General features: G+C 46.4%; 2 protein-coding genes across 2 annotated transcripts in view; both read right to left on the bottom strand.

Moving 5' to 3' along the window:
- Window positions 1–15,122, bottom strand: part of LOC135974716 (uncharacterized) — a 618,001-nt gene that overhangs the window by 110,012 nt on the left and 492,867 nt on the right. The gene's annotated exons all lie outside the window — the stretch shown is intronic.
- LOC135973328 (uncharacterized) lies at window positions 491–2,625 on the bottom strand. Its single transcript, XM_065556094.1, has 2 exons — window positions 2,049–2,625; window positions 491–1,055 (listed from the first exon to the last, which is right to left on the bottom strand). The coding sequence occupies exons 1-2, from the start codon at window positions 2,623–2,625 to the stop codon at window positions 580–582; spliced, it is 1,053 nt and encodes a 350-aa protein (XP_065412166.1). The 3' UTR covers window positions 491–579.

The raw sequence follows: 15,122 nt of genomic DNA on the forward strand, positions 1-15,122 counted from the left end.
CGGGAATTTTTTAAAACTGGGACGCAGACTGTGGTGCGGAGCGGGTGTAGTGTAGTGACGCGAATGCAGCTTCTAAACTCAAGGATTGACAGGCTCCGCTGCGGTGGGATGGTTGTTTCAACGGAGCCTGTCACCCCTCCTGATCGGGACTGTGTGTATGGGGGGTCTATGTGACTTTGTGGCAGGGGGAGGACGGTTACAGATCCCCTGCTGTGTGGCTCTGTGATCCTGCCTAAGGACCGCCGCTTAAGATCTGTAACTGCCCTCCCCTGCCACAAAGTCACAGAGCAACCCACCCCCCACCACATAACATGAAAACAACCTCCCAGACTAACCAGGGTAACTAGTCACTGCATCACTGCACTGTGTATGTGCCCTGCTGCTGTGCCTGCCCCCGACTATGTACCCTGCCAAAGGTGACTGTCCTGTCCAATTACCAACCCCCTTTCCCATCCTCCTCCAAAAGAACATGATTGAAACAGTAGTTAACAGAAACGTATTTTTTATTATCAACTACACATGGCATTGGGAGGTGAAACTTGGACGGGGGCTTGTGTCAGGCGGGAAGGAAAGAACTTTTCAAATTTTGGGAAATGAGAGCCTTCTGCTACTAGAGCTCTCTGCAGGGGTGGAGTGAGACTTAGCAGGGACTCTGCCGCCTCTCCTTCTTTGCACTTTGGGTGAGGTGGGTATGGGACTTGGTGGCAGGGGAGGGCGGTTAGAGATGGACTGCAGCGGGGCTCTGTCCTCCTGCCTCCGTTCCTGCAGAACATCCACAAGGCGCCGGAGCGTGTCCGTTTGCTCCCTCAGTAGTCCAAGCAGCGTTTGAGTCGCCTGCTGGTCTTCCTGCCGCCACCTCTCCTCCCGATCCATGTTGGCTTGGTGCATTCGGGTCAAGTTCTCCCGCCACTGGGTCTGCTGTGCTGCCTGGGCTTGGGAACAGGCCATAAGCTCAGAGAACATGTCCTCCCGTGTCCTCTTCTTCCTACGCCTAATCCGCGCTAGCCTCTGGGAGTGTGATTCCAGGCTAGGTTGTGAGACAGTCGCAGATGGGGCTGTGGAAATGGGAAAAAGGGAGTGAATTCCTCAGAAAGAAAAATGTAGTTGTGAACAAAGAACATAGTCTTTCTCTGTGAACAAGACCATGCACAGCACCTATCACATGCGCACTCAGCACAAGGTCGAATTCTCGGCCTTCGCATTCAGTGCCTGGGGTCTTGCACAGCACATTTGAGAAGCGGGGCAGCACAACGGAATTTCTGTTGCAGGCAGACATGGTAAGCCGTACACTTGTGGCAGTTTAAAACTTTTATATTACTACTGGCCTCATTTCACATTTAAAGCTATGTCAGTTCCTGCAGCCAGCAATCCGGCAAGCGGGAACTCTGCCCCTGTCCCACCCCCTCGCGGCTGTCCCCGGGAACGATCCCTTTCGGCTGCCCCTCTCCCGCCTCCACCGCGTGGCTACAAACCAGCGGTTACAGTTCTGTAAAGGAACGGGAAAGCAGTCCCAACACTAACATTCCCCTACCTAATTAAAAGCAGGTCACCATGGGCGACATCACCCTGATGAGGATCTCTGAGAGCGACAGACAGAGAATGCTCCGGGAAAGCCTCCAAAGACCAGGGCCGTATGCCGCCCTGCTATGCAGAGCAATGATTCCCGAGTACTTGATAGTCTCGTGGCACGGCAACGTGGCGTACTTCGGAGGACCCAATAAGGCCGCTCTCCCCAGGAACCTCATGCAACGGCTTTCAAATTACCTCCAGGAGAGCTTCATCGAGATGTCCCAGGAGGATTACTGCTCTATCCCCGGACATATAGACTGCATTTTACTGTAGCTGCAGTAGCAGGGAATAAACAGTAGAGCGGTTTGTCAGGACAATCACTGAAAACCGGACATTGCTAGATTTTTTTTCAAAACTTGCACCGCCCATGACTAAACCGTTAAGCGCCTAGGGCACACTAATCATGAACAACCCATTCTTTTAATTGTTAATATTCCTGTTTTGTTCAAAATAAATGTTTAGATGTTTACAACACTTACTGGCTGATCCTTCCCCAGATTCTGTGTCCGGGGTAACGGCTGGGGATGCTTCGTAGGGGATCTCTGTAAGGGTGATGAAGAGATCCTGGCTGTCGGGGAAATCAGCGTTGTGAGCGCTGCCGACTGCCTCGCCCTCCTCATCTCCTTCCTCATCTTCCCCGTCCCCTAACATGTCCGAGGAACCGGCCGTGGACACTATCCCATCCTCAGAGTCCACGGTCACTGGTGGGGTAGTGGTGGCGGCCGCACCGAGGATGGAATGCAGTGCCTCGTAGAAACGGGATGTCTGGGGATGGGATCCGGAGCGTCCGTTTGCCTCTTTGGTCTTCTGGTAGCCTTGTCTCAGCTCCTTGATTTTCACGCGGCACTGCGTTGCATCCCGGCTGTATCCTCTCTCTGCCATGTCTTTAGAGATCTTCTCGTAGATCTTTGCATTCCGTCTTTTCGATCGCAGCTCCGAAAGCACGGACTCATCGCCCCACACAGCGATGAGATCCAAGACTTCCCGATCAGTCCATGCTGGGGCCCTCTTTCTATTCACAGACTGCACGGCCATCTCTGCTGGAGAGCTCTGCATCGTTGCCAGTGCTGCTGTGCTCGCCACGATGTCCAGACAGGAAATGAGATTCAAACTGGCCAGACAGGAAAAGGAATTCCAATTCACATTTTCCCGGGGCTTTTCCTGTGTGGCTGGTCAGAGCATCCGAGCTCGCACTGCTGTCCAGAGCGTCAACAGACTGGTGCACTGTGGGATAGCTCCCGGAGCTATTAGCGTCGATTTCCATCCACGCCTAGCCTAATTCGACATGGCCATGTCGAATTTGGCGCTACTCCCCTCGTCGGGGAGGAGTACAGAAGTCGAATTAAAGAGACCTCTATGTCGAACTAAATAGCATCGCAGTGTGGACGGGTGCAGGGTTAATTCGATGTAACGGCGCTAACTTCGACATAAACGCCTAGTGTAGACCAGGCCTAGAACACATGATTTTGTATAGTTGAGATTATGTGCATTACTTTGCATTTATCAACATTGAATTTCATTGTCTATTTTGTTGCCCAGTCACCCAGTTTTGTGAGATCCCTTTGTAACTCTTCGCAGTCAGCTCTGGATTTAACTATCTTGAGTAATTTTGTATTGTCTGCAAACTTTGCCACCTCACTGTTTATCCCTTTTCCAGATCATTTATGAATTTTTAAACAGCATTGGTCCCAATACAGATCCTTGAGGGCCCCACTATTTACCTCTTTCCATTGTAATAACTGACCCTTTATTTCTATTTTTTAACCATGAGAGGACCTTCCCAGGATAGAGTTCCCCCATCCTATAAGTATGGCCTACAATCTTTGTTCCTAGATATATATATTTACATTTAGCCATATTGTTTGCTTGCAGCCATTTTACCAAACTATACAGATTGCTCTAGATCAGTGATCTGTCCTCTTCATTATTTACCATTTTCCACATGTTTGTGTCATCTGCAAACTGTCAGTGATGATTTTGTTTTCTTCCTGGTCAGTTGATAAAAATGTTAAATATCATATGGCCAAGAACTGATCCCTGTGGGACTCTACTTGATGATGATTCCTGGTTTATAGTTACATTTTGAGGCCTATCAGTTAGCCAGTTTTTAATCCATTTAATGTGTGCCATGTTAATTTTATATAATTCTAGTTTTTTAATCGAAATATCATGCAGTACTAAGTCAAAAGCCTTACAGAAGTCTAAATACACTATGTCAGCACTATTACCTTTATCAACCAAAGTTGTAATTTCATCAAAAAAAGATATCAAGTTGGTTTGACAATATCTATTTTCCATAAACCCATGTTCATTTGCCATAATTTTATTACCTTGTGTAACATGCTGGTGGGGATAGCCACAGATGTGAACCACCATATTATACCCCTGCCTCAACAAGAATGAGATTTACTGGCAATTAGATTGTGTCAGCTCCCTGCCACAGCAGTCTCTCTTCTTCTCTTCCTCACCAGCAAACTTCTCAAGGGTCTCCTATCCCCAACCTTGCCTATTAGTGAGCAATCAGTGAACATCAGCCCATAAGCTCCTCAAAGATCTTCTCTGCAGTGCACAGACCCTACCACTGTGCATTCATAGAAGATATTAAGTTCACTGTTCTGTTGAAGAGTCAGTATATCAAGGCTTAACTGGGGTAAATATAACCTTCCCTCTAAACACCACACTTAAGTGGTTTATAGTAAAAGAAAAATAAGTTATTAATAAAAGAGCATGGACTAAGTGATACCAAGTAAAAGAGAGAAAGGTAGAGACAGTTACAAGCAAATCAAAGCAAAAACATATATCTAAAAGTGTAAAACTTAGTTTAGCAAGATACAGTCTTTGTTCAAAATAATTTCTCTTACCCACAGTCACTTTTCCAGATTTTTGCTGGCTGGCCTGGCCAGGACCCATCACAGAGATCAAATTGTTTGATTTCTTTGTCTCCTTAAGGCGAAGGATAAAGATGGAGTGTGACAGGGTGCACTCACCCCACACTAGATGGAGAAAGGCTAACTCCTCTCTGTGGGCTGAGCAAGCCACACCCCCACATCCCTCTTGGGCATGCACCAGGTGCAGCACTAGTATAAAAGGGAGAAGCCTAGCACAGTCTGGGCTGACTGCTGAGGAGGAAGGATGCTCCTTGCTGGCTCCAGCCCAGGAGCAGCTGAAACCCCTGACCGCAGAAGCTGGAGGCGCCGAGACCCAGACAGATGTCTAAGTGCATGCGGGTGCCTGAGTGGGATCAGAGTCACTAGGAACTCCACGTGCCAATAAGCCCAGGGACCCTGACAAAGCCTCGATGTCAGCTCCAAAAGACATGGTGGGAAGTGACCCGAGGGGGATTAGCTATAGTCCTGCAGGAAAACAGTGTGTTTTGGTTGTAGTCCTGCTGACTCAGTGGTGGAATACTCTGCCCTAGGCTGGGACCTGATGGAGCAGGGAGGGCCCAGGTCCCCCTACTCCAGCCCTCACCTACCCTTATGTGGTGGCCCACTACCCCAACTGGCCACTAGGCCTTACAGTCCTGAGAGCCAGGGCGACTCTACTGACTCTGGCCGCTAGGCTTTACAGCCCTGAGAGCCAGAGCGACTCTACTGACTCTGGCCACTAGGCCTTACAACCCCAAAAGGAGGGACAACTCATTTGGCTCTGACCATTAGCATTACTGTCCTGAGGTCAACAGCAATCTGGCACTTACTCATGGGGTACACTTACCCTGCACTGGATGGGGTACCCCTCCACCCCATCACATAGAGTCTCTCTCTTATATCCCCGCAGGGATGTGTTAGGTCTGGCCTAAACTATAGCTATATCAGTATGACGACATCACTCATGGGTGTGAAAAATTCACATCCCCGAGTGACGTAATTATAGCAACCTATCACCCTGTGTAGACAGAACTATGTCGGTGGGAGAGCATCTCCTGCTGACACAACTACCACCTCTCGGGGAGGTGGATTAACTAAGACAATGAGAGAGCTCTCTCCTGTTAGCTTAGTGTCTTCATTAAAGTGCTACAGTGGTGCAGCTGCATTGGTGCCAATGCAGTGTTTTGAGTGTAGATTTGCCCTAACTCGTACTGGAGATTCAGTCTCCTGAGTCTTTCTGGGGTTCAGGAGCCATGTTAATTTTGTCTCTTGAGCTCAGGATAACCATTGTTGGTTTAATTCAGTGGCTTTGTTTACACCTAATATGTAAATTGATGTAAACCCACATTACTTTGTCTAGAACAGACCTGCTTATCATCTTTTCCTTGCTGGGCTGTCTGATCTTAAAAATGTTCTAGTCACATCATAGAGAGGGAACTAATAACTTCATATATAACACATGCATTTTACAATAATATTAATAACCAGTCTATTAACTTTCATATACCTTCCAAGGCATATTTTGTACAAATAGTATTGCAGTAATGTGTAGGGGGTGAATACAGGGGTCCTAGGGTCACATCCTCCTTTAGTTCTTTATTAATTGAGTCCACAACAGCTGCTTCATTATTTTGCCTGAGATCAATGTCAGACCTATTACTACCAGGGTCATCCCATTTACCCTTTTTAAAAATTGGCACATTAGCTTTCTTTCAGTCTTCTGAAATTTCCCCAGTGCTCCAAAACTTATTGAAAATCAACATTAATGGTCCAGTGAGCTCCTCAGCCAGCTCTTTTAAAACTATTGGGTGCAAGTTCAACAGGCTTTGGACCAGGTCCTTAGTGAAAAGAAGCTAAAGAGTGAATGAACACAGAAACTGAACCCTCTCAGCCTTTGGGGTGGTACCTTTTGATCAGAGTTGGGAAGTCTATATAGGAAATCCATGTAGTTTGCCAGACCTGTTCTATGCTAAAGGGCTGCAATTGCCAATGCTACAAGCCACATTTGAAGTGTGGTGAATGCAGTCTCTGGTGCTGTCAGCTAATCACATTTTTACTTGAAAATTATTTTTTAAAAACAAAACAAATAAAAGATCTTTATTTAGAATGTGCACCAACGCTCAGAGCCACCCTCTTCTCTCACAGCAGTTTAACAAGCTAATGAAGTGCTTCATGCTGGAAAATCTCTGGTCCTAATAGGGATGGTTTGGGGCCCTTGGGGTGTCATCTGATGTGCTGAGACACCACTGAGCCTGTCTATTCTGCCAGCCTGGATCCCCTTTACCTGGCCTTGCTGGGTTAGGCTCACAAGCCTCCTCCAGCCAAGCACACAGGCAGGGCCACACCCAGCTACACAGAGAGACAGAGATCCACTCTGGAAAGATTCAGCCTTAGGGGCTTGCTCCAAAACTCTGGTGCCCACTCCCTTTAAGGAGTACAAACTCAAAGGTTTTATGAAATTTGCCTCCTCCCTCAATGTGGAGGGAGATATGCACAACTTCTCGCCCCCTCCTCCCCAGTTAGAAATTACATAAACTGGGTTATATTATAAACAAAAAATAAGTTTATTAACTGCAAAAGGTGAATGTTAAGTGAATATAAGAGATAACAGTCAGAACAAAGCAGATTACTGAGCAAATAAACCAAAGTATGCAAGCTAAGCTCAATATACTTAAGAAACAGGTTACACAATGTAATTTCTTACCCTAAATGTTATTTTAGGCAGGTTGCATAATTTCTGTGGTTCAGAGTTCCAGTTATATTTCTTTTCAGACTGGACCCCTATCTGAGACTCCCCCCTGGTCTTCCTCCTGCCTTCCCTTCAGGTGCATTTAGCAATCTTTCTTCTTGGGCAGACAGGCCATGGAGAGAAGAAGTCCCGTTTGCCTTCCTCCGCACCCTTAAGTAGGATTTACATAAGGCAGGAATCCTTTGTTTCCCAAACTTGACACACACACACACACACCCCTTCTCTTCCAGTGGAAAGTTACAAAACGTCATAGAATCATAGAAGATTAGGGTTGGAAGAGACCTCAGGAGGACATCTAGTCCAACCCCCTGCTCAAAGCAGGACAAACCCCAACTAAATCATCCCAGCCAGAGCTTTGTCAAGACGGGCCTTAAAAACCTCTAAGGATGGAGATTCCATCACCTCCCTAGGTAACCCATTCCAGTGCTTCACCACCCTCCTAGTGAAATAGTTTTTCCGAATATCCAACCTAGACCTCCCCTACTGCAACTTGAGACCATTGCTCCTTGTTCCGTCATCTGGCACCATTGAGAACAGCCGAGCTCCATCCTCTTTGGAACCCCCCTTCAGGTAGTTAAAGGCTGCTATCAAATCCCCCCTCATCTTTCTCTTCTTCAGACTAAACAAGCCCAGTTCCCTCAGTCTCTCCTCATAAGTCATGTGCCCCAGCCTTCTGATCATTTTCGTTGCCCTCTGCTGGACTCTCTCCAATTTGTCAACTTCCTTTCTGTAGTGGGGGGCCCAAAACTGGACACAATACTTCAGATATGGCCTCACCAGTGCCGAATAGAGGGGAATAATCACTTCCCTCGATCTGCTGGCAATGCTCCTACTAATGCAACCCAATATGCCGTTAGCCTTCTTGACAACAAGGGCACACTGCTGACTCATATCCAGCTTCTCGTCCACTGTAATCCCCATGTCCTTTTCTGCAGAACTGCTGCTTAGCCAGTCGGTCCCCAGCCTATAGCGGTGCATGGGATTCTTCCATCCTAAGTGCACGACTCTGCACTTGTCCTTGTTGAACCTAATCAGATTTCTTTTGCTCTAATCCTACAATTTGTCTAAGTCACTCTGGACCCTATCCCTATCCTCCAGTGTATCTACCTCTTCCCGCAGCTTAGTGTCATCTGCAAACTTGCTGAGTGTGCAATCCATCCCATCATCAAGATAATAAAGACGTTGAACAAAACCGACCCCTGGCGTACTCCGCTTGATACCTGCTGCCAACTAGACATTGAGCCATTGATCACAACCCATTGAGTCTGATCATCTAGCCTGCTTTCTATCCACCTTATAGTCCATTCATCGAATCCATACTTTTTTAACTTTCTGGCAAGAATACTTATCAAAAGCTTTGATAAAGTCAAGATATTCACTGCTTTCCCCATATCCACAGAGCCAGTTATTTCATCAGAGGAGGCAATCAGGTTGGTCAGGCATGACTTGCCCTTGGTGAATCCATGCTGACTGTTCCTGATCACCTTCCTCTCCTCCAAGTGCTTCAAACTGGTTTCCTTGAGGACCTGCTCCATGATTTTTCCAGGGACTGAGGTGAGGGTGACCGGTCTGTAGTTCCCCCGGTTCTCCTTCTTCCCTTTTTAAAAGATGGGCACTATAATTGCCTTTTTCCAATCGTCCAGGCCATCCCGCAATCACCACGAGTTTTCAAAGATAATGGCCAATGGCTCTGCAATCACATCAGCCAATTCCCTCAGCACCCTCAGATGCATTAGATCTGGACCCATGGACTTGTGCATGTCCAGCTTTTCTAAATAGTCCTTAACCTGTTCTTTCACCACTGAGGACTTCTCACCTCCTCCCCATACTGTGTTGCCCAGGACTCAGTCTGGGAGCTGACCTTGTCTGTGAAGACCGAGGCAAAAAAAGCATTGACTACTTCAACTTTTTCCACATCATCTGTCACTAGGTTGCCTCCCCCATTCATTAAGGGTCCCACAATTTGTCCCAGGTAATGTTTAGTATCAGGTGACAAGGCCACCTGACTCTGTAGTATCACAGTGTCCATGAGTCAGTGGCAGTATGGAGCGTCTTCAGGAAGCTTGGGAACCTAAAGTTCAGCAAGACAGAGGATATGAAATCTGGTATCAAAAGGTACTTGCCTAATGGAACTCTAAACTCGTCTAGGTTGGAGCTGTTCTGTGAGCAGCGATCCAGAAGCAGTAGGAAGGAAATGACTGGTCTAACTTAAGGGCAGCAGTAGATCAGGAAACAGAGGACTGGATTCAGAAAGGGGGTATGGGGGAGGCACTGAAATTTTAAACCAGCTTGGCAGCCAGGAGCCATTATAACTAAAATCAGGTTGTTTCCTGCCTTTTCCACTATCAGTACGTAAGTATTCAAGGTAGAAAACAAATTAGTTTAAATTTCAATAGCTCTCAGTTGACAAGACAATTTACATTTAAATCCCCTTTAATTTCTCTAAGACTGTCTCCCCTTCACTATCCGCCAAGTCCATAGGCCACTGTTCTCCCAGTCCATCCCATCCATAGCCCTGCACATTCTATGAACCTATTCTTGCTAAAGACAGTATATGACTGCTCGCGTCTTCTGGGCTGATACTTTCTGGCACAGATATCCCTAGGCTTGTTGCAGATTCTACAGCCTGCTATGCCACTACCCATTTGCCTAGTTCCACAATAGAAGCCCCACAGTTCTCCTCATATCCTCTGCATTGCAGAAGTGTTGAAGATTGTTGGGTGGAGAAGCAGTAATAGCAAAATAGTGGAGTTATGTAGCACAAATAGGGAATGATGTGGTATCTGGGGAAGTTAAACAGTCACATAATCCCATGAGGCCTTAGTTTTAATAGTACTTTGGTTCCAATGTATGCTTAGAATCTTTTTAATGAAACTAGGTCTACTGGTCTTTGGTTGGAAGAAGTGAAAGGGGTAGTGTGTTTTTTATTCCGACTGCTGTTTGCACTGGTATGAGACACACTGACTAGAAAATGTGAAATAGTGATAAACTTACAGGAAACTTGGATCCTAACATCTTTCTTCACATAGCAAGCATTCTCCTTTCCAGAATGAGTGAGCCTATTATGATTCTTCCTAACCCATTACCTCTTTGCATGGAATTTGGTATATTGCCTGGTTTTCATATAAATTATAACTAGAGCTCCGTTTTTTTCAGTGTTAATTAATTTCATTTAGACATTTTTTGAGTTCTCTGTTGATGTCCAAAAATTGGGAGGTTTTTTTCTCTTTACATAATGTAAATGAGAAAATTTCTTCTGGTACTACCCAAAATTCTTGTCTAAATAGGATCTACTTTAATTTTTATTATATGTATAAAAATGACTTACATGTTAGTTTAAACATTGTATCTTTGTTATTGAACCCCTGGTTTAATATTTAGTGCATTTCATATACCTCTCCCTGGCACTAGCCAGACATTTTTGATGACATATTTACCATAAAAAGCAGCTAATATTAAATACCAAATAATGTAATAAGAATGCACTTATTGTTATCCAAAGAGATTACAATTCTTCATAAATATGCTTTTTGACTACATTGAGATATTAATGTGATGGAAAAGGATGTAATTTCCATCTTCAAGGAAAATGGAAGTTTATGAGAAAAAAGTAGTTTCCACTGGTAGATGGATAGAGAAAATTGTTGATGAAGAATTTTCAGTGCCACATTCAAGCATCACAATCATATACATATCAAAAATAAAACTAAAATGCAAACTGTTTAACTTGCTGTAATAAAGCATTGAATACATCTTCATGGATAGTAGCATGCTCCTTGCTTCCGTTCACAACTGTTTTTAAAATGCTTGCCCAGCATTCGCACTGGACACAGGTAAAGTCAACACTTGCAATACAGAGCGAGTCAATTCAGGCCCACTGTGGCTGTGTTCCTTTCCAGAAATCATGAATGGTTAAATGGGGGCTATTCAGAATTGCTACAGAATGGTATACAGCAAATTGTGCTGGTATTTTTCATCTCTTGAGAAGTGATCAACAGAAATCTGTAGTTCCAAAAGTTCAGAGAAAATTCCACCTTTCAAAATGGATCAATTACTTGTGCTGTGTACCACAATGTAGTAGAGCTGTTCTCAAATCTCATCTCAGGAGATGAAATATTTCTAGCCAGGGAGGAATGCTATTGTCATACAATGTCTTGTAAAACAAATGGAAGTTTCATTCTGTATCTTGTTGCTCTTCTAAAGGCAAGTGATTCAGCAAAGTACATATTGCTTCTCCAATTCAGAAACTCTTTTATGGTTTTGCTTTCAAAGAGAACCTTTGCTTTGACTCACAGATTATTGAAAATTTTATGTAAGTAGCATGACATCTGGAAGGAGGGCTGAAGGCAGGTATATCAGATTAAAGCCCTATTTTCTAAGAACTGAAAGAGGTTACCTCAGGTTAATTATAGACACCTGATTCTAACTAAGGGCACCCTGTGACCTTTAAAAATCTCTTCCAGTGAGAGAAAAGGGATGAAGGAATGAGAAGCAAACTGTAGACGGGTTATGGGCAGTGAGGGGAAAAGGCTTCTAGGTAAAGAGCTATTTTCCTCTATAAGGGGAAATCTTGCGTTTATTTCTGTTTGTGGTAAGGGCCTAGGTTCCCAGCATAGCTAGGCCCAGAGTTAGTTAGGTCCTGTCTATACTGGCAAGTTTCTATGCAGTAAAGAAGCTTTCTGTGCTGTAACTCCCGAGGTGTACACACTGCTAAGCCACTTAGTGCACAGAAACTGCACAGTTGTAGCGCTTTAGAAAAACCACCCCAACGAGAGGCTTACAGCTTTCTGCGCTGGGGCTAAAGCGCTGCGGTGCCAGTGTAGACACCCTGGTTGATTACAGCGTTGCGACTGGCCTTTGGGAGGTGTCCCACAATACCTGTTCTTGCTTGTCTGGTCATCGGTTTGAACTCTACTGCCCTGCCCTTAGGTGACTAACCGTCATCCCCACCCCGTAAATTCCTTTGGAATTTTGAAAGTCCCCTTCCTGTTTGCTCAGTGACGTGTGCAGTGGTCTCTGCGCATTTTTCCAGGTGACCATGCCTGCTCCACGCCCCAGGTGATCCCCTGCTTGGAGCAATGCCGAGCTGCTGGACCTCATCAGCATTTAGGGAGAGGAGACTGTCCAGTCCCAGCTGCACTCCAACCATAGGAATTATGATACCTACGGACAGATTTCACAATGCATAACAGAAAGGGGCCATGTCTGGGACACATTGCAGTGCAGGGTCAAAGTGAAGGAGGTGCAGAACGTCTACCACAAGGTGTGGGAGGCAAACTGCTGCTCTGGTGCTGTGCCCAGGAGCTGCCGGTTCTACAAAGAGCTGGACACGATACTCGGCAGCGACCCCACCTCCACTGCGAAGACCACTGTGGATACTTTGGTGACTCTCGTGCCAGTCGAGAGTGGACCGAGCCAAGAGGAGGAAATCTTGGACGAGGATGTGGAGGGGGGAAGGGGACCTAGAGTCACAGGATGACTCAGAGGTCAGAGATGCATGCAGTAGGAACTCTTTTCTACCTCGGAGGAGGCTAGCCAGTCACAGCTGTCGGATGTTGGTGAAGTGCAAACAGGAGAGGAGGCCCCTGGTAAGTGGATTTGATTTTGGGAATCGCTGAAGCAAGTTGCTAGGGGCAGGAGGGTTGCTGCAGAAAGCAGGCTTGTCTCCTACCGCATGCCTAGTCTGAGCGGCAGAACAGGCTGTTGATAGACTCCCTCACTTCATGGGAATCTCCCTCAGAGATCTCCAGGAAACTCTCATGGAGATACTGGGCAATCTGCTGCCGCAGGTTCTTCAGCAGAGCTGCTTTGTTTCTTGCCCCATGAATGGTAACTTTCCTGGGCCACTGTGCTGTCATATGGAGGGGAGGGGTGGAGAACCATTGCTGCACACAGGCGAGCCACATAGGGGTCAGGGCGGAAGCCACAGTCTTGGAGAAGACCCTCCCTTGATTCCCTGCTCACCCTCTGCAGCAAGATATCTTCCATAATGATCACATCCTGTGGAAAGCATGGAGACAGGAATGATTATCAGGCTCCCCCCTACAGTGCTGGCTCTCCTCAAGAGCCATGTGCCCGGTGCACAGCAGGGTCCGGGAAGAGTGATTTACCCTGCCCCTGCGGCTACTCACCACAATAGGTTGAGTATCCGGGTCTTGTGGCTCATGTGTGCTTGCCTGGGGTCAGCCAGTTAGTGACAGGTATGTGAGTACTGGCTGTGTTTTAAATCCCTGAATCAGTGTTCTCTGTGTTGCAAACAATACTGCTTCTGTAAAATGTTGCATTTGAACTTCACAGAGATGTCCTTGGGAGCCCAGCCTCCCTCTTTGTTATTGGCAGCTGAACGGCTGCACAGAATTAGAAAGCGGCCATGAAGAACTAAGGAGGACTTTCTGCATGATGTTATGATGAACTCTGCCTCCGAGAAACAGGAATTGAAGGAGTGGCAGGACAGTGAGAAGAGGGACCGAAAGGAGAACGCAGCGTGCCAGAATGAAGCCACAGAGTGGCTCTTAAAGATTATGGAGCACCAAGCAGATGCACTCCAGGTGATACTAGCTCTTCAAACTGAGCAGCTCTGCGCCCGCCCTCCCCTGCAGCCGTTGTCGCAAAGCTCTTTCCCATGTGCCCCCTAAACACCGCCAACACACTCTTACTCCTGGCTCCAGTCTATACCAGTGGCATTTCACTCCTCCCCCCTCACAGTCCAGCACTGCGGACTCCTACTACCCACTGCACTCAACACCCATCCCTCTGCAGTTTGGCTCTGCTGGAGTACAGTACCCGCTGCATTGTACTCCAAAGGAGAAGGTTGGATATGATCCCTGGACATATACAAATCTTTAGCCATCCTGGGACCACTCCTCTTCCTGGGGCCTTTCCTTCCCCCATCCCCCCCACTGCTGGTGGCGGGTTTTTTTGTTTGACTCTCTCCTCTGGTTATTGTTTTGTAATAAAAGAATTGTGTTGGTTTGAAAGCAATCTTTATTCTATTAATTGAAAGCAAAAGGAGCCCTGCAAAGTAACATACAATTATGTTAAACCCACATATTGCATCATCTGTACCAATCACAATCACCTCCTAGCATTACAAGCACTGCACTCCCGAGCATAGCAACAAATATTAGTGGCTTTCAGCTTCAAATTGCTGCCTCAAGGCATCCCTGATCCTTATGGCCATGCACTGCGCCCCTCTAATAGCCCAGGACTCTGGCTGTTCAAACTCAGCCTCCAGGCGCTGAGCCTCAGCGGTCCAGCCCTGAGTGAAGTTTTCACCCTTCCCTTCACAAATATTATGAAGCGTACAGTGCAGCATGTGGCTATAAGCATAGGAATATTGTCATTGGCCAGGTCCAGCTTCCCATAGAGGCAGTGCCAGCAGGCTTTTAAACGGTCAAAAGCACACTCAACAGTCATTCTGCACTTGCTCAGCCTGTTGCTGCTGTCAAATTGCACTGTGTATGCTTCCTAAGCCACGGCATTATGGGGTAGGCAGGGTCTCCCAGGATCACAATGGGCATTTTGACTTCCCCTACGGTGATCTTGTGGTCTGGGAAGAAAGTCCTTGCTTGCAGCTTCCTGAACAGGCCAGAGTTCCGAAAGATTCATAGATTCATAGACTCTAGGACTGAAAGGGACCTCGAGAGGTCATCGAGTCCAGTCCCCTGTCCTCATGGCAGGACCAAATACTGTCTAGACCATCCCTGATAGACATTTATCTAACCTACTCTTAAATATCTCCAGAGATGGAGATTCCACAACCTCCCTAGGCAGTTTATTCCAATGTTTAACCACCCTGACAGTTAGGAACTTTTTCCTAATGTCCAACCTAAACCTCCCTTGCTGCAGTTTAAGCCCATTGATTCTTGTTCTGTCCTTAGAGGCTAAGATGAACAAGCTTTCTCCATCTCCTTATGACACCCTTTTAGATACCTGAA

The sequence above is a fragment of the Chrysemys picta genome, chromosome 1 (genome assembly GCF_011386835.1).
Source record: "Chrysemys picta bellii isolate R12L10 chromosome 1, ASM1138683v2, whole genome shotgun sequence".
Lineage (NCBI taxonomy): Eukaryota > Metazoa > Chordata > Testudines > Emydidae > Chrysemys > Chrysemys picta.